The 20,767-nt window shown below is 40.9% G+C and overlaps 1 protein-coding gene across 1 annotated transcript in view; it reads right to left on the bottom strand.

Moving 5' to 3' along the window:
- The window catches only part of kcnd3 (potassium voltage-gated channel, Shal-related subfamily, member 3), a 132,516-nt gene extending 122,415 nt beyond the window's left edge, over positions 1 to 10,101 (bottom strand). The window contains exons 1-3 of the mRNA XM_054780595.1: positions 10,021 to 10,101; positions 9,864 to 9,943; positions 8,074 to 9,253 (exon numbers count right to left, since the gene is read on the bottom strand). Coding sequence (XP_054636570.1) covers positions 8,074 to 9,176 — 1,103 coding nt within the window. The 5' untranslated portion in view covers positions 9,177 to 9,253; positions 9,864 to 9,943; positions 10,021 to 10,101. The remainder of the gene's footprint in view (positions 1 to 8,073; positions 9,254 to 9,863; positions 9,944 to 10,020) is intronic.
- Between the last annotated feature and the right edge of the window lie 10,666 nt (positions 10,102 to 20,767).

The following is a 20,767-nucleotide window of genomic DNA, read 5'->3' as shown; positions in this document are numbered from 1 at the left end:
TATCATTTTTTTATCAACTTCCATGACCATGAGACACAGGAAAAGCCCTTCAAAAAGGTATTCACCTATTTCATATTTACTTAGGGGTAGGATTTTGGATTCTGTTGGAGATCGGATTATTATCAAATAAACAAAGCCCTAAAAAGACACGGGACGAGGCATCATGCCTGCAAGCAGAAATCATAAGCAGGAAATCCTCATTCCAGCATGTCAACATGCCAATCAACATGGGTATGAATGTATTATTATTATTTATTTTGTATTATTGGCATGATCTGTTCTGTATTTATTTATTCTATTCTATTTTCTTAATGTTCTTATCTCTTATGTCTTGCCTTGTTTGTTTTATTTGGTGATTAAGTGATTAAGTTCATTATGACATTTTTGCAGAGCTGTTGGAAATGTGAATTTCTCTTGGAGATGAATAAATTATCTATCTATCTACTTTTTTCCCGATATTGTCCAACTCTCAAATACAAATATGGGTAACATCATATCTCCTGTCCTGGAATTAACACCCGCCGCCACGAGTGCCTGCCTTTCAAGCAGCTCTGTTTGTTGATTCAAGCACATTTTGAGAGTGACGTCCCGCATCGGTGTGATTCCCTGTGTACCCATTGATATCGAGGCGGCAGAGTCAGGGCTAAGTCGAGAGTCAAACGGCTAGCAAGGAATTGGAGATTCAAGCCTTCAGTACCTTCTATGATCGTGAATTCACTACCAAGCAAGATCGACAAGCTGGCAAGAACATCAAGACCTTCAGGGAGTGCAGCTTATTTGTGCTTCACTAAATGGCTAACAGCTAGCATCCCAGATGCTAACGTGCGGAGCTAGCCGACAGTCAGAGGAGACAGGAACAAAAAGAGCCTACGGAAAGCGCAAAAAAGGTGGGCTTGCACTGTATGTGAACAACCGTGGTGTCATCCTGACAATGTGAACATTAAAATGTCCATCTATACAGCATTTTTTTAATCTTTTTCATTATCGGGAAAAAAAAAACAATACCAATATCAACTGATATCACATTTTTATGCCAATATCGGGCCAATAATATTGGTGGGCCAATATTATTGGGCATGCCTACACACAATTTAATGTGCCATAATCTGAAACAATGTTCTAAAACCACAGAATCAGAGACAACAGAGATTCAGCCACACAACAAAGAGTCGAGCAAAACATTAATAGTTTTCCAAATGACCACACCAAAGACATATCAGTCAGACTGCATTTGAAATTAAACTGAGGTCTGACCTCAATGTTGGATATTCCGCCAGGCATAATACTACTAAAAGGGAGTCATTATTGATGAATATTCAAATGAATCACCAAACACACTTTGTGAGTTAGCGAACCTATACAAAAATGTATTTTGGGAAGGTGATTTATTCACATACATATTTTTATTTTAAATTGCAGTTGGCCTGGTAAAAGCATTTTAACCTGAGACCCAAACAAGGATATACAGTAAACTTCTGTTAAGGGTAAGGGTTCCAGGAATATCCATCCATTGTCTATCACTTATCTCGAGTCATGGCTGAAATGGAGCCTATCCCAGTTGACATTAGAAGAAAGCAGACGGCACCCTAGACCAGGAGTCGCCAACCTTTGCCATCAAAAGAACCATTTTGCCTCCGCATCCAGTTAAGAAAATAGTCTGGAGCCGCAAAACATGACACAGCTTATAAACTTTCAAAAATTGTAATCTTTTGAAATTGTACCTGTTACAACAACAGAATTCAATTAACAGAAGTGCAGAGTGCATGTGTAGGCCTATTTTGAAATAATTTAAACACTGAACTATGTAGGCCTTTTAGGGTCGCTCCCGTATTTGTGTAAAATTAAAAGAAAACGTAGCCAGTTTTAACATAAAAATGTAAATTGAGGTAGCGGTGTGATTTACAATATAGCCAAGCTAATATACAACAAAAAAAAACTGAGGACAAAATCATATAAAATGTGAAAATGGTGTTGTAAAGAATAAAAAATGAAATAAGTAAAATAATAAAACCATTTATTAAGACCTGTTATATGAATGAAAGCTAATTCACACTTCACACATGGCTCCGTTTACGATCAACCATTGTTTCAACAGACTGAGGCTGACTGACTGACTGAGCAGTGTGCCGCTGTGCTTACGCGTTACCCAGGCAGAAGAAAAAGTAGTTCCCAACAACTGCGTATCATTTACACAAGATCTCAGTCATTTAGTTACTTCCCGCTGTGTTCCTGTTAATGATATACATTACCTCAAATGACTGAAGTATCAAGGTATCAATGGGCCTCATTCACGAAACGTTCTTACGCACAAATGTGTTCTTAAAGCCTTCTTACGAAGATTTTTGGCATTCACGAAACGTGTTCTTAACTCACAGTTCTTAGATCTAAGAACAAATTCTACGAACGCTCAGGAGGACTCTTACGCACAAGCAAAGCTTGCACTTTCAATGCGCAATCGCCCTCATGATGGATTTTGCAACCTGATCCCAAAAAATGTAGTGCAAATAAAATATCCCAACAATTATTTATCATCAAAACAACTAAAATATACTCCATGGATAAACATATATTCAAATCCTAATTCATAAAAAAAAAAGTAGCTGGCTGGACGTGCGCTGCACAGAGAGAGAATGTAAAGGGACCGTTACATTTATTTGCTGAAAGCGACGAATATTTGATGTCCCGCTTCAGGCTTCAGGCTTCCCTCTCTGTTCTTGCAGGTGTGCAAGATCATCAGAATAACATCGCAATGAAACGTGGTGTGCCTATTGCGCACGTAGCACCCCCAGATAACGACATGCGCCCCCAGCCACGTCTTGAGCCAGAGCACGGGGCTGCTGTATTAATTAGGCAGCGTCTAATCAAATGTAACCACAGAAAAAATACATTGTCACACACAAACTATGTATTTTGACTTTATTTTTCCATCATGATTGTGTAAATATTTTCTAGAGTTTCCGAAATGGTTTGGTTTCTGATTGATGGCCCACCTCCCGTTTCCTCCAGATCCCTCCGGTGCAGTCCAATCTTTTTTTTTTGTCTATTTTAAGTCAAAACACTTCTTTTTAACCTCTGTGGTGGTGCGTTTCTCCGTGGAAACGGCATTTATGTTTCCTGCAATGGTGCTCCATGCCGACTCTTTTTGGATGGCTTGATGACCGGTGGATACACGTGAAAATAAGGTGGTCTTGTGTTCGGTCACTCCTTGTAAAAGCACCTCTATTTCTGAAGAATTGAAGTTTTTCTTTCGTTTGTTGTCCAGTCTTGCCCTTGCGCGTTGCCATCTCCGCCTCCAGCTGCCTGTTGCGCACGGCACATTTTTTACCTTATATAGGAAATAATAGGCAGTGACCTATGCAAATTAGGGCTCACATGCACATGCATCGCAGTTGGCATTCATCAACCTAAGAACACCGTTGCGAACGATTATCCCTACTTAAGAACGTGTCGTGAATGTGGCGCAGTTTCCAACCCACGCCTTCTTAAGTACACTTCTTAAGAAGACTTTTAAGAAGATGTTTGTGAATGAGGCCCAATGTTTTGATTTGATAATAAATCGAGCATAAAGATCTGGTATCGGAGGTTTCGATATTTCAGTATCACGTCACTAGAAGCCACACTAGCAGCTGTAGTTGAGTTTGGAGCATTCATACGCTTCTTGACAGTATGTTTGCTGTGCTCAACCTTCCGTAGTAATTCCGAAATTAGGTGTCAAAAAAAATCACCGGCGAAGGGAGCCACAACAAAGAGGCTGAAGAGCCGCACGCAGGTGCGGAGCAGCCGGTTGCCCTTGCCCTGGACAGGTTGCCAGTCACAGGGCACATAGAGACAAACAACCATTCATACTCGCATTTTCACCTACAGTCATTGAGCAAACTCAAATCCCACGATTGCTACACAGGTCTATGGCCGCCATTAACAATGCTTCTCCACACAAACATTTGTTTGGGTTGAAATAAGGTATGAAAATCATTTCTACATAAATGAGTAGCTCGTGGCCATTTTCATTTTCTAAAAGTAGCTCTCACAAGAAAAAACGTTGGTGACCCCTCGATTAGAGTGTCATTAGCTTAACAGTGAAAACTGTTAAAATTGCCAAGGGAAGAATATAAATTATGAAAAGTAGGGGACGGAGGACTGAACCTTGGGGAAAACCGTGAATGATTCGTGACATTGAGGATTTTGCCTTATGACCTTGAATGAATTGTGAGTGGTTGGACATGTATGAATTGGACCACTGTAGAGCTGTACCAGAGACCCCAATGCAGGCTTAACGTTCCAGGAGAACAGTGTGAGATACTGTGCCAAAAGCTGTACTAAAGCCGAGGACGATGAGAGTGGAGGGAAGGCCTGAGTCCACCGCAAGGAGGAGGTCGTTGATGATTTGTATGACAGCTGTTTCAGTACTGTGTTTAGGCCAAAAACCAGGAAGGGTTCAAAGAGTGAGTAGATGATCCTGCAGTTGAGCGGCTACTTTACGCTCCCGGAGATGAATGGAAGATTTGATATGGGTTGGTAGTTATTAAGAACAATGGGATCCAGGCCAGGTTTTTTGAGTATTGGTATAATTCAGGCGGTTTTGAGAGATGAGGGAATGGTGTCAGTGGACAAGGAGTTATGAACAATTTGAGTAATAAGAGGGCTGAGAGTTAGTAGACATTCCTTACCTAATTAGACTGGGAAGTGGAAGACCTAGAAGACCTGATCACATCAGCAATCAGGTAGTGGTTACTCACTAAACCGGTTCTGCCTAGTCAGGGAAACCCTGAATCCAAGGTAGCACAAAAAGTATCTATGAATACATAGACATATATCTCCAAAGCAAATAGACAAATACGCAGTTGAATATGTGTGTGTGCTCATGACGTAAACCAAGTGCAGAGGCCAGCGCGTCAGGCAGGTTTACGTTAGTCAGCAGATGTAGTGGGCCACATCATTCGTCACTCTGACACCCACTTCTGGTCCTGCTTTATTGATGAGGCCAAGCTCAACCACTAACCCCACCTCCACGTCACACAAACAGTACTCTACACAAGTCGACACACATTCTCCCACAATCCAAGTACAAACAGCAACAGGAGGCTGGTTTAATGTGTCAGGTGTCACTCCAGTGGGAAGATATGCATGTGTGTATTAAGTACAACAGCATAGACGGCTGTGAGCAAATTCATCTGTCCACACACTCCAGCATTGGCTAATCAATACATCTTCAAGGAAAACTGCACTTTTTTTGGAATTTTGCCCATCATCCACAATCCTTATGTGAAACATAAACACACGTCTTCCCCCTTTCTGTGTGAGAGAAAAACAGCTAGCATGAGGCAGCTGGCAATGCACGTAATGGGACGCACCTATACCATCTATAAAGCCCCTTTAAAAAAAACTCTAAAAACGCCAACAAACCTGGTGCAACAAACGTAGGTGCCTTTTAGTAACATTACGTAATTATTTCCTTGGGTGAAACTGCCAAGTTCTTTGTTTAAAGTTACCGCCCATCACCCTCATGTTGCCACATGTTCATGTCTCATACAAGGATTGTGGATGATGGGCAAAAAAAAGGGCAGTTTTCCTGGTTGTGAACGGCATGCTGGCCATTCAGTACCAAATTCAGATGCATTTGTGAGCCTCTCTGTCTGAGTGAAATGTTCAACCGGTTACTGTCATTAGGAGTACACACACATCATTGTATCACTGTATTGGTTGATTCATGGATCGCATACCTGTTGTAAATGTTTCCATTCAGTTCCTGGTTAGAAAACAGCAAATTGTGCAAAAAGTACTGAAACAGTGAACACTTGGACATTCAAAAATTTAGAGATGATTCAAATTAAGTTCACCTGTAAGGGTTGTACTGCACTTTAAACTCAAACGTCATCATCCCTGACAAGCATGCTTATTCGTTGATGGCTTTTGTCTTCCGGTATCTTCTTCGCAACCTACAGTACCTCGACCAACGAGATTCTTTATTGTCATACACATGTGAGGGCGCTGTCAGTTCACTGGTCACAAAGCAGGAAAGTGTTGTGAATACGTTGTACATAAAATGTTATGTAACGACCTGATTGTGTTATGTGTTGATGTCCGGAGTTCCGAAGTTAGTGAATGCACCTCGCGTGAATGTGATTGGCGGAGAACGACGACGTGTTCTTGGGAGTGTAGAGAGGACGGACAGACGTGTGTGCAAGTTGGAGATACACGGTGTTGGAACTGAGCACTGCTGATGACATGTTAAAAAGAGCGTCAGAGTCTCTGTGCCCGCTACAGCTATATAAAGCGCCCTGTCATTCATTAATTTCATACATTTTACAGACTATATGTGTTCTATGTGATTCTTTTACTTATTATGTATTTTCTTTATTCAGAAAAATAATTGCTTTCATTAAAAAAAAAAGTGTACAACACCAACTTTAACATTTTTCTGTGTTTAAAAGTAGCTATGTAGTAATATGTAGTATTTACCTAATTCACAGTATCCACTCCTTTATAATCAAGACACCAGTTTTTCCTGTTCTGAATCTTCGGTGTCATTTTCGAGTCATCCACCAAGCACAGGTGTCAAAGAGTATCAGCCTGTCACCTTGACTTCTCATTCCAAAGCAAGTTATCCATCAATTTGTTGGTAAAAATATAATAATCAAATACATAGGCAATTGCATAATAATATAATGCAATTATACATTTCTATTCACATATATTGACGGTTACAAGCGGCCCTCTGAGAGCAGCCATAACTGCGATGTGGAATCTGACACCTTGCACCAGGAAGGAAAGAAACTCAATACTTGAAACTTTTTCTTTGAAGTCTCTTGAATTTGCTCATATTGAAACTTATCTGCAACAAAATGTTGTGTAAATAAAGTTTTGCACAATAAATGTTCTCAAAACTACCACTTAGAGCTGCAACAATTAATCAATGAATCGATGATTAATTATCTAATTAATCAACAGCTATTTTCGTATTTGATTAATCTTTTTTTATTTTAAAATGTAAATATCCTCTCATTTCACCCTCGCTAATGTGAATATAATTATTTTCCTTATTCATGCATAAAAAAACAAGCAAAAAATAATTCTGACACATCTGCTTTTACTTTGAAAAACAGTGATCGACATTTTTAACTTTTTTGTAATATGTTGTGGACCAAACCACTAACTGTTTGTGTTTGGTTGATATTGATTTGGTCTGTATAGGGTCTAACTGATTATTCTATTAATCGAAACAACAAGCTTCAGATTAATTGACTAAGAAAATAATCAGTAGTTGCAGCCCTACTGCATACAACATTTCATTCTTTAAAAAAAAAAAAAATGTGCCTTAGTGCCTTTGTAACTGTTCTGAAATTGCGCTATTATAATTTATATGCCAAAGAATATATTGTAATATACATCTTTATTGCAAGACGATGCAATGTATATCGCAATATGTATTTCAGCCCATATCGCCCAGCCCTTGTGTCGATCAAAACTGGAAGCACTATCTTTTTTTGATTGTGCAGTTGTACGTAATGAAATGGCTTGTGAGTGTATATCAGGACATCAAGAAGCACTTCATTTCCATAGCCAGCAACAAGTGTGACTCAAAAAGCCGACTGAAGAAGCATGAGGGCCATCAAAGCACAAAGTCCATGCTTGAGGTGACTCTGAACGTGCATTCACCTCACCACGAGGCAGGTTAGAAAGGGAAACAATGCTGTAATCTGGTTTCCAACTCACTGTTTTTGTCTCACTGCAATCCTTTTCAACTCAACCCATTTTCTGTGAGTGTAATCGCCTAAGTCTCTCTTATCTATGGAGTATAAAGGACAGGCTACAGCCATTAGTGAGAGAGAAGAGAGTATCTTGATGGCTGCTATGCCCCAGAAGAGCACCATTAGTTATAAAAACAGCTGTAAACTGACTGCTGTTTCTCTATAGCCTTCACCTGTCATATGTTTTGAAAAATATGGCACAAACTACGGAAGCATTTGGATGTGTTTTTGGGCCACAAAGTCAGCCACACATACATACACACACAGACAGAGGCATACACATGTACTTGTAACCAGATAAAAGAGGTGTCTGCTCTGCTCTTACCCGAGGGTTGTCATAGTAACGATGGTGTACCAGAAGGAGGCTGGTATACTGGTGAATTTACTGGAGCTTGAACCCTTCTCTGCGTAGAACATGACGGTAGCAAATATAATTATGGCCATAGTGAGGGAGAAGAGCAGGAAGCCCAGCTCTGAGGCACAGCTCTTCAGAGTGTAGCCTAGGATGCGAAGGCCCTGAGAGTGACGGGAGAACTTAAAGATACGGAACACACGGAAAACACGCAGCGTCACAAAGGCACCGCTCACGTCCTCGTTGTCAGTCATCACCAGGCCGATATAGTAGGGCAAGATGGCCACCACATCTATGATGCTCATGACAGACCTCATGAAGCGGTAGCGGCTAGGTGCAGCAAATAAGCGCATCAGGTATTCCACAGTGAAGATCATCACGCAGGCCGTGTCCATGCAGAAGAAGGCCACAGTGTAGCGCTCGCCGCATGGCACTTCCTTCTGGTTGGGCGCAGAGCCGCAGGGGACCGTCTCCACCACATTAGTAATGACAGAGACGGCGATGAAGAAGCCAGTGACATAGTAGAAGACCAGGGCCATGGTGGACGTGTGAGGGTTCTCAAAAGCCCGCCACATTGTCTCCCTGAAGGTCATGTTGGGCAGCTTAGCATCCTTATTGTCCTCCTGGTCGTCCATCAGACGCTCTGCATTCTCCCTCTTCCTGTCCTTGTACTCTTCGTAGCAGCAGTCACCAATGATCTCCGGAACAATACCAAAGAAAGAGAGCTCTTCATCATAGGAGGAAATGCACTCATAGCGAGGATAGTGGAGCTTGCCCGTGCGGTAAAAGTTGAGCACACTGCGAAACACATCAGGATCCCGGTCGAAGAAATACTCTTTTGTCTCTTCATTGTAGAAGAACTCCTTCTCAGAGCTGCCCAGTAAGGTGTCTGGATAGCGGTCCAATGTATTCCTCCAGGTTTGGAATCGTCGTCCACTGACATTCAGAATGATTAATTCATCCTGACGCTTGTTCTTCTCAGTTGGCGCCACAGGCATGGGTAGATTAGCCACAGGCATCCAGCCAATGGCCGCTGCCCGGGCAAAGGGAAGCCATGCCGCCACTCCCGCCGCCATACTGTCTCCGGCCTGGGGCGTAGGGGGAAACAAGTCCTGCACCTTCACAACCAGCTTGACTTCAGCTCATTCACCAACTAAAGGAAGAAAGAAAGGACCACAGTGCAGGCAGGGGGTGGGGGATAGGGGCATGACACCAGAATGGAGACAATTGAAGATAGTGAGTGTTACTTTACAACTTTTCAAGTGGAAAAACCAGCCATGTGAGAAAAGGCGATGAATGTGCTAGCTAAAGTATACCACTCAGTGTCATAAAAATACTTGTACATTAGTAATCACACTTCACAGTGCACAATATCAAACACTACATAGCAGCTACACTTCAATGTGGAGAGAAGTACAATTTCCAAACAGCTCCATCTTCCCCTTAATAACTTTAAGCCTTAACTTGTTGTCACAGTTAAACAGCAACCTTTCCAGAACCACAGCTTTTGGCATCCTAAATATTCCATATTAAAGCACAGCGAGTTGTCAAGAAAGCCATGCAAACCTGTTGAGTTTCACCAGCAGATGCCACGTTCAAGGTGAACTACAATAATTAAACTATTATTGAATTCTCAACATTAGGTAGCAATGTCAACAAGTTATTGTAAGCATCATTCATGACTAGCTGCATTCAAAGCCCTTATCACATTTTCATAAAAGAATAAAGAGGCAGGTTTAACACAAATTTTAGCTTCAACTCACCAACTGGAAATTCTCCATCCAATAAAAGGCGACCTACTTCCACAGCAGTTTAGTTCCGATTTTTCCCTTAAAATGCGTGTCTGTTAAATACAAAGGAACAATGGAGATACCCATAGAGATTGGGAATGGCGTGAAAAGTGTCGAGGAGTGGACGTACCACAGCTTTGTCTGCTCACTTTGCATCCCGCTGAGCGGAGGGATGGTGAGAGCACGCCGCCGGAGAGACACTCGCTTCTCGGCTCCTGTGAGCAGAGACGCGAGACTGAGAAGGAGGAGGAGCGTGCGCGCTCTGTCTCTCTCCCTTTTTCTCTCGTTTTCGCTCTCTCCCTGAAAGCCAAAAAATTGAATCTGTGTGAAACGTCACTCAGCATTCATTGACGAAAGGGATGAGGCGAGTTAAATATCCGCCCACTGATGAAGTAAACGCGCTCAGTTGGACGTCCAAATTGACGAGCCATGTTCTCTATACGCGTTACTTTGGATTGGTTTAATTTTATTTGAACATGCATGCAAGTTACAATGGAATACATCACATGATTCAACTCACAATGAAGATGATTGTTCTAACTGATCTGTTTTGCAGTACAGTTAGTGAGTGAAGTCCGCTTTTGTAGTTATTACCCCATATTCCTGCACAGTAAGTTAGATGTGGTAAGACTAGAGAACAATGACAAGTATGGAGTGATTTTTGGTCCAGAACGAATTTTGCTTTATTCAATATTGAGGTATTTCTTGCCACTTTATATTGTATATTTTTAATGTGGGATTTCCAACTCGTTTTGTCGTCTATTATAACACCTACAGTAGAAATTTATTTTCATTCACTCTGTCAATGTCCACACCGTCTATTTGTATTTGCACATAAGTATCCTTTCTGCTATGACCAAATTGCATTATTTTAGTTTTGCTTAGGTTCAGGGATAATCTGTTTTTATCAAACCATCTTCTTAGTATGGTCACTTCATCTGTGATTTTTTTTTTATTAGCTCCTTGTGTGCCTTCTCCAGAACAGAATGCTGTAGTGTCATCTGCAAATAATACTAGCTTTAGGTATTTTACGGCTTTACAGATATCGTTTATGTATAAATTGGACAGTTTTGGCCCCAGTATTGAACCCTGGGTTACGCCACATGATATATTTAAGCTTGCAGATGTATTTTCACCTAGCTTCAAATAATGCTTCCTGTTTGCTAAGTAGCTTTTTACCCAGTTCAAGACTAACCCTCTGATTCCATACATTTCTAGTTTGTCAATGAAAATATTGTGATTAATTGTATCGAATGTTTTTGTTAAGTCCATGAATACTGCAGCTGCACACTCTCTGCAGTCGATAGCGGTGATAATTTCCTCGGTTATTTCAACTAGTGCCATGGAAGTTGAAATGTTAGCTTTGTATCCGTATTGGCTGTTATTAATTCATTCTTATCAAAAAAATGACCAAACCTGTTGTTGAATAGCTTTTCGATGATTGTAGAAAATTGTGGCAATAAATAACCTGGTTGGTAGTAAATTCATGTTTATCTCCAAATTTGAAAATTGTTACTACTTTGGCTATTTTCATTTTAGTTGGAAATATATCAAGATAATGTAAGATGGCATTAATTGTGCAACTGTTACTCTAACTATATTTGTATAAATGTGTTAACACCTTCCCTCAAATCAACTCTCCTTTCCACTTCCTGTTCCTCTCTGAGCTGCTCGCTCGCTAATGCCAAGCTGAACACTCGCAAACCTAGACTCATTAGACTCACTCGCCAACGTAGGTATGAGGGGGCTGACAAGTTAATCATGACCCTGACATGGGCTCACGGGTTTCGTGAGTCGAGTAGGTGGACTTGTTGCTCATGTGTAAGTTTCTCGGACACCCACCTGGATTTCTGTTCTTTGTTGTGATCATTTCACTGACGACTGCTTGGAAGGAACACCTTTACAAAAAGCATTTGGCTTGAAAGTACGGGATAAACTCATTTTGAAAAAGATTGGTATGCTGCCGGTACACGGGAAAAAGCAAGACATAAAGAACGACCACAAAGTCAAATTAATGTCAAAGAGAGTAAGTCATGTCTTGTTTCCATAATGTCTTTAAAACAATATTCCACAATAGCGACAAGGCTGCAAAGCATTATACATGTTTCATAAACATCTTTTGACAGTGATTACACTCCTGATCAAAATCTTAAGAGCAGTTGAAAAAATGCTTGAATTTGCATTTTGCACATTTGGATCTTAATGAGGTTTTAAGTAGAGCTACAATATGCAAAAACAAGAAGGGGGAGTGAGGTAAAAAGCATTTTGAAAAAGTAATGTATTGAAAACAAGAATTAAACTGAAATAAGCTGTTTATCAGCTGTTCAGAAGTTTAAGACCACAGGTTATATAAAAGCCAAAATTTGCTAAAAATTTTCATTTTCTGTCAAGCATTCACACTGTCATGCCCTCCTGATGGCTAAAGCTAAGAAGCTTTCTCTTTTTGAACGTGGTCGGATTGTCGAGCTGCATAAGCAAGGCCTCTCTCAGCGTGCCATTGTTGCTGGGGTTGGTTGCAGTAAATCAGTCATTCAAATTTTTTTGAAAGATCCTGAGCATTATGGAACAAAAAGTCAAAATCACACCTGCGCTGAGCCAGAGGAGCCAATTGGCTGTTCATCAAGACACAAGACGGTCTTCCACCCACATTAAGACCCTTACTGGTGCCGACTGCAACGCAATAACCATCAGACGGCATCTGCGGGAAAAGGGTTTAAAAAAGAAAAAACGAATTCAAAGACCTCGTCTCCTTCAACGCCACAAAACTTCCCGTTTAGACTTTGCCAGGAAGCATCAAACATGGGACATTGAAAGGTGGAAAAAAGTTTTATTCTCTGATGAGAAAAAATGTACCCTTGATGGTCCAGATGACTTCCAACGTTACTGGCATGACAAGGAGATCCCACCTGAGATGTTTTCTACCCGGCACAGTGGAGGGGGGTCCATCATGGTCTGGGGTGCTTTTTCATTCAGTTGAACACTGGAGCTTCAGGTGGTGCAGGGTCGTCAAACAGCGGCTGCTTACGTGCAGATGTTTCAGTGGGCATCCCTCATGACTGAGGGCCCTCGTCTGTGCGGTGACAGCTGGGTTTTTCAACAGGACAGCGCTGCAGTTCACAATGCTCGCTTGACCAAGGAAAGTTGGACCATCCTGCATGTTTCCCTGATTTAAATCCCATAGAGAACATTTGGGGATTGATGGCAAGGGAAGTTTATAAAAATGGCCATCAGTTCCAGACAGTTGATGTCCTTCGTGAAGCCATCTTCACCACTTGGAGCAATGTTCCCACTAGCCTGCTGGGAACACTCGCATCAAGCATGCCCAAACCAATTTTTGAAGTGATTAACAAGAACGGTGAAGCTACTCATTACTGAGTCCTACTGAGAACATTTTTTGTTCTGGTTTGGAGAGTGTTTTGTTATTTTTTGAGCGATGGTCTTAAACTTTTGATCAGCTGATATACAGCCTATTTCAGTTTAATTGTTGTTTTCAACTTTTTCAAAATGCTTTTTGTCTCACTCCCCCTTCTTGTTTTTGCATAATGTAGCTCTACTTAAAACCTCATTAAGCTCTAAATGCGCAAAATGCAAATTCTAGCAATTTTTCAACTGATCTTTGATCAGGAGTGTATTTACTGTGGGGGACCGGGGGCGGCAAACATTCATCCTCGACGAGTGGCCACATATACAATAAAACAGGCTATAAAAACCCCTTTACGGTTGTTAAGAAGACAATTTAAAACAATAATTGAAGAATAAGCAACTCCAGTGTAATTTCCACTTGCCATTCTGTGTTTTGAAGGTGACCAATCTTCATCTCCATGTTTTAAGGCTTAAGTCCATGTTCTGCAACTTCTCGATTTAATCTCCAAATGTTTCTTCCTCCTTGAAAACAATTGACACATCGCTCAAATCTTCACTATAATCACTGTAAACATCCTCTGTCTCATACACCTGTTTACCTAAGCCTGGCCTCGCCAACCCGTGGCTCGCGAGCCTCATGCGGCTCTTTAACTAGTTCCATGCGGCTCTTCAGGAGCTGTCATATGACATGTGTCAAAAATGCTTGGCTGGCGCTGTCATTCACTCCCCCTACAGCTAGATGGCACACTGACCATGTAAGCCTGTTTGAGTGACGTCAAACGAGCGACGAGAGAATCTTTGGTGTGACATCATTTCCTCTCAATTTCCATCAAGTTACCTCTTGAAACGGCAGGGAAAAAAAGCACAGCCAAACGAAAATATGAAAAAGAACACAGGACGTTTTTGCCAGAGTGGGAGAGTTTATATTTTTTTGTTGAACGTAATGGCAAGCCGATCTGCCTTATATGTCACGCAGCATTAGCGCATTTCAAAGCTTCACATCTTCAGCGTCACTTCAGCTCACTCCACCCTAACATCAAACAGGAATTTCCAAAAGGGACTGAACTTCGCAAGAACAAGTTGGTCGCTTTGAAAAGCCAAGCAGAAAAGCAGGTGCAGTTTTTCCAAAAATTTACGAAACACTCGGAGACCGTAACGCTTGCATCATATCAGCTGGCTTGGAACATAGCACGGGCTAAAAAGCCATACAACGAAGGGGACTTCATTAAAAAATGCCTCATCGACGCCTTTGAAATCTTGGCTCCTGGAGACGACAAACTAAAACGGAGCGTATCAGACGTTCAACTGTCCCGCCACAGTGTTAAACGCAAAATATCGGATATTAATACAGCTGTTGAATCACAGTTGCACTCTGACCTTCAAGCATGTGAGTATTTTAGTGTGGCATTGGATGAGAGTTGTGACATACAAGACTTGCTTGAACTGAGAGTTTGTGTGTGTGTGTGAGACAGTGCACACAATGTTAACTGTTGAAAATTACTGATATTATAATGTTGATGTGGTTATTTTCATTAGATCTGGCTGAGCAGAGGTCTGTGTATGCGTGCATACATGATTAAAAGATGATGTTCATGTGTACCCATGTGTATGATGTGGCTCTTTGCAGTAACACAGAAAAAAAAGTGGCTCTTAGTCTCTGACTAGTTGGCCACCCCTGACCTAAGCGATAGTACCCCGATGGCGTCACTTCCGGAAATGAGGCTGAACTGCTTGAGCTATTTCGTCATGGCTGGCACCGTGAGCTATAAATGTCATTTTTGCAAATTTATCGTTCACTTTCAAAAATCGAACAATGTAGAACATAATTTAGAAACAATATATAACATATTTAAATAAAGTTGATGAATCATGTCAGGGACTCTTTAAGGGGAAGATCTGCCACATCCAAACGTATCGCTGCAATGGGCTACCCACCTCAATGAGGTGTTTGCTTAGTAAGTATACTGTATATATCTGTGGGAGTCTCTGAGATTTTTATTTTTGGGCACGCACGCTGTGACAACCAACTCGAGTGAGTTGCGTACTTGATTCACTTCAGTGAGTGACTCATTTAGTCTCGAGTCAGTAAAAGGAATCAGGTTTACCATCACTATTTCAGATCACGGTTACGAACGTCCTTGTGCCTCAGCTTGGATCAGCCAACGGAATTTTTTCCAAAAGCAAGCTTTTGGTGGAGGATGTATTATGATATGCGGCTGTTCTCCATCCAGCACACATGTCCAATCCAACTCAGTCTGTGTTGTTTTAGCAGTGTGTGCATGGTGGGGAGGCCAGCATGCTCAAGGACCTGCACATTTGGCACTTTGTCGCTTCAGCAGATGCCGAGGATGATACAAATGCTGCAGAGGGTGGAAAATGTTTAGCGTCCGCTCCTGTTTAGCATATGTCTTCCACCCTTATTTTACCAGTCTTGCCAGACAAATGTCATTTTATAGTATCAGAAGCTGACATGCATCCTATTTTGAGAAAAAAGGTATTGTACATACACAATTTGATGTTGCTCAGGACCATCTGCTACAGTAAAACATTACCACAGAGGTTATAATGCAGTTTTACCTTTAAATAACCTAGAAGCAAAAAAAAAAACTGCCCCTGGAAGAACAGCAGTCCCACCTGGCTGTAGAGAAGCACAAGAAACAATGCACAACGTCAAACACAGGCTGTGTCTAAATCTGGGGTCTGCAGCCTACTAGTCCGCATTTGTGGGCTGCATGACGTCATCGCCCCGAACGAAGGCTGTCCAAATTACAAAGTCCGCGAAGACAAATGTGGACTCCTTCTCCATTAAAAAGAAGTCTGCATTCAAGCCATCCTTCCTGGCCAATCATATCCCAAGATTCTTTGCGCACTTCCGTCCAGCCCTTGAAAATGTCAAAACATTACGGCGCAAAACGAGAGAAGCGTGAGTATTGATTTATTAATAAATATTGGTTTGTTTGTAAGTCATAAGTATTGGTTTATTTGTGCAAGCAGGCAGTTTGATGTACGGAGCCTTGGATGTAAAGTCTTAAGTCTACTGTATCTACGACATGAAAGTTTAACTTTGATCTTACTACCTTGATTATGTAAATACATAACACCTAATATTACGTACATAAATGGAACAAGAAGTCATTTTGCGTTTGTGTACATCACATACATGTTTTATTGGTGAATTCTGTGTGTTAACTGTTACGAATGTTTGTACTTGTGTTAATGTCATCTTGTGTTTACATTTTACAGTCTTGGAGGAAATGCACGGGCTAACAAGAACATACAGTAAACAAACAATAAAAAATACAGCATGTATAAGTTTTGATGATAATTTGGCAAACAAAATTATGCTTTCAGTGTTTAACATGTCAATAAGTAAATATTGTTCTGAAACTACTGCTCTTGTGATTTTCATATTCCATATTAATTGCAAAGATTGAGGAATAGGGAGGATATGCTGCCTTGCAAATGATTTACTGTATTCAACTTCATATTTACAATAATTTATAACAGGCTTAGCTAATGGCAGCAAGTGCTACATTTTGGACATGAATGTAAATACAGTGACTATTATTAAACATGTATTTCAAACATGATGTGAGTATGACTGCATGGTGTTGCTGTATGTGTTTCATCAACAAAGATGTCTTGAGTCGGTCAGTGGGACATCATGTGGACTGGTGCATGTCTCCACTGTCCTCATAATCATCTATCAAGTGGGTGTGCAAAGATGATCTCCACTGCCATGTTACTAACCCTTTTCCCTTTTAATACGGTACTCTTTCTCAATGATGTAAACACAAAAGATGTCCACCATAAACTTTATAAAGAACTCAAATGGAATAGGATTGTTTTAAAGTACTAAAGATAATCATGATCAGGATGGAGCTCCAGGACAGCCATACATGTGGTACCACAATGGAACATCACTGATGGCCTCCAAACCTTCTCCTCCTTTGGCTTCCTGCACCTCATCATTACTTCACCTTCTCTGCAGCTTGATACTGTGTAAGATGCTACATCGTTTTATTACATTAAGTCATATGTGATCAAATAATACATATATTAAAACTTATCCTCATTAGGGTCGCGGGGTATGCTGGAGCCTACCTCGGGAGACAGGCGGGGTACACCCTGGACTGGTCGTCAACCAATCGTAGGGCACATATAGACAACCATTGACACTCACATTCACACCTATGGACAATTTAGAGTCGCCATTTATTTGGGATGTGGGAGGAAAACCCACGACTCAAACCCTCTCCTGGCTGTGACTGTGTGGCCAACATGCTAACCACTAGACCACCGTGAGACCCCAACCAAGTAGCCAAAACGTAATAAATAAGTAGCTAATAAAATACTATAGTTAGGTTTAGCCCTGAGCTGGAGATAGATCTGCCGATGGAGAACTTCTCTTCTTTTTTCTGTAAAACCTACATTTAAAAACTAATAACTTTGCTTCTATAATGTCACATTTTGTTTGTTCTCCTTCACTTTAGTGAACCAGGAAGTGTGACAAAGGCTTGACATTCTGAATTCACAAAGTTGGTTCGCGGATTTAGGAGTAGCCTCCGAACGTCTGGCCTTCGTCGACCAGGTAGGCTCATGGCCTTGTGGGCTACAGACCCTTAAATTAGACACAGCCACAGTGCAGGATGTATCCTGTTTGTGTTTGCTAATAGCCATATACCGAAGGGGTCACATTATCGTACATTACGTGCTTTTGGGAATTACTGATCCTACAGTGGGTGAAATTATCATATAATTAGCATAAGTGTGGCAAAAAATACTGTACAAAGTCAAGGGGCAAAAATTAGGACACACCATGGGGTGGTATGGGATAATGTACAAAAACGTATTCACTAATTCAATTAAAGACTGATTTTGTCTCAGATCAATTGTGGTGATGTAGCCTTACTGCAGCCTCCAGGCCCTCTACAGTAGAGATCTTCACTGGGCATAGTACATAAATAAGAGGTCAAAACACAATACCACACAATATATTTACGTGCTCAGACAACAAAAAAAGGTTTTACATCACAATTCTTGTTTACGTTCCACTCTCAGCCTTCTTCAGTGGTTTGCAGTTGAGACTGACTTTTCAATTCTAATACTTGACAATCAAACATGACACTGACAACTATAATCAGCACCAGCTGTCACTAATGTTTGTCAAGTCAGCTTGCTTAAAATCCTGAACAATCTTCCAGAAAAACCTCGTTAATAAGGTTTATGTAGGGTCACTTGTGACATTGCTGGATATTACCCATTCTTTCTGCTGGATTTATCCTCTGGACTTCATAAGAACCACGGTACAGTGGCACCTTTGTAGCCGCCTTTGAGTCATCATAGACCGTGGATCCCTGCATGGATTCTCCTGGATTCAGGTACGTCTCCGCTTTTATATGTTACGTTTCCTTTTTGTTTTCATTCATCATAACAGGCTTTGCAATCTTGCTGGTATATTTTTGGTGTTTATTGAATAATTCAAAATCCACAGTGTTTTACATTTGGTTATAGTATAAACTGTGATTGATGTTTCTCACTCAACTGCTTGCAACGACAGTGACAGGGTTAGCAAACAATAACAATCGTGGCTTCTCGGCGGGTTTTGGTTGTTTCCTGAACTTTTTTTGCCCTTATGAAGGACTATCTTAGTAATAGTGTTTTCCGAATTACATATTTAAACAACTAGTAGTAGTTCTGAAATATAGGACAAGTCACGAGATTAGAACGTGACCACACCAAGCACTATGTTAAATGTAGTTTTTAGCCACATATTAGCTGCACCGGTGTATAAGCAGCAGGGTTCAAAGTTTGAGAAAGAAGTAGCGGCTTATACACCGGAATTTACGGTATTTTATCTGTACTTTTCGCTTTTAGTTAATTATTATTTTTGTGTTTTATTGAATGATTTTAGAATCATTTTATGTATTATGGAATAATTTTATTTGCCTTCTTGCCTGCAAAGCGCTTTGAGTTGTCTTGTGTACTAATTGAGCTCTATAAATAAACTTGCCTTGTCTTGCTAGCTGACCTTTGTTTTCTCCACAAGGTTTATAAAACGTTGAATGAACTTGCACTGAATTGCACTTGCTACTGTTTGTTCACACACCATTCAGTGTTTTAACCAGCATTAGCTTGTGTGCTGCAGGCACAATAGACCAATCTTTCCATGCTTGGGGCACACTTAACACCTAAAATCTGGCATGTTTGTTTGTTTATCAGGGATTTGAAAGACATGCATTTTACAATAATTGTCATAAGAATTGTCATACTCTTTGGTGATCGCACGCATAGTCAAGTATGCTTATTTTTTAAACAATAACTATCAAATAAGCCAAATTCAACAGAAAATGCAGAGTGGATTAAACTAAAGCACTGTGAAAAAAACACTATGGAGCACAGCAAGAACCAAAAAAAGCAGGTGGAACAAACCAGTGAGACTAAGCAAGAAGTTGCAGAAAAAGAGTGTTAATCTTAACCAGGGTAGGAGCAAAAAGTAGATTAGTACGATCAAACAAACACCTGGCAATGGTCTCTCAGTGACTCTAAGAAGCAAAGTCATGCAGAGGAATGCAGAAGGAGCAACTGCCTATAGAGCACGAATTGACAGTCAGCCGCAGGTGTGTGTATTCCATCCTTCATTGTAAGTTAGGGCATGTAAGGAGGAAACACAGGGCACACAGTAAGTGAGAGGCAACAACTCGTTCTTCCGTGTCACCCACTTCGATTCTCTCCTCTTTCATCTGTCTCTATTGTATTCAGAGTTGCAATGTTTAACGCCAATACACAGATTTGAATGGCGGAGTAGCATCATGTGAGAGGTGATGGGATGACACATGCAATTGGTCAGTGGATTTCCTGAGCCAGTACCGTCACGTCTAAAAAAGATGCAGCCCAGGTTTGGGTTAGGACTCGGACTGTGGTCTCCCAATTAGTGATCCCTGCTTTAAATAATCCACAGTTGCAGTAGTACAGCTGTGTGCGCTCAAAGGCCAGTACCCATGTCTGTCATGTTACGAATTGCAGAGTGTGTGTATGTCCTAAATCTTCGTTGTTCATCTGTTAGTCAGGGCTTCCTTACATCTCTTGTTTTCATACGTGGACGTCATACTGTATTGGTGACCAGGGGTGTGCCGATACAACTTTTTCAGTTCCGATCCGACACCGATATTGCAGCCTTGAATATGGTCTGATACAGATATCAATCCAATATCAGCACAAATCATGCATACTTTTATAGTTTATTTTGTAGTGTGGAATGTTAGAAAAGGCTTGATAAAGTGATACTCCAGCTGTTGATCAATTACTCAAACAGAGAACAGTAATCAGCCACAAGAGGTATGAGAAAGAATGCATTCACTTCTTTCAGCATCTGGGGTATACTGTACATTATCCACAATGTAGAGGTGACGAGGCATACTAGGTTCAAGGTGCTCAATTAAGCGTTTAAACCCGAGTTCACTCACCACCAACAGAAGCTGGTCATCTTTTCTGTCGTAGATAATGACTTCTTG

Source organism: Dunckerocampus dactyliophorus, chromosome 1 (assembly GCF_027744805.1).
Source record: "Dunckerocampus dactyliophorus isolate RoL2022-P2 chromosome 1, RoL_Ddac_1.1, whole genome shotgun sequence".
NCBI lineage: Eukaryota > Metazoa > Chordata > Actinopteri > Syngnathiformes > Syngnathidae > Dunckerocampus > Dunckerocampus dactyliophorus.
The sequence above is the reverse complement of the archived record's forward strand: the minus strand, read 5'-3'. Positions and strand labels throughout refer to the sequence as shown.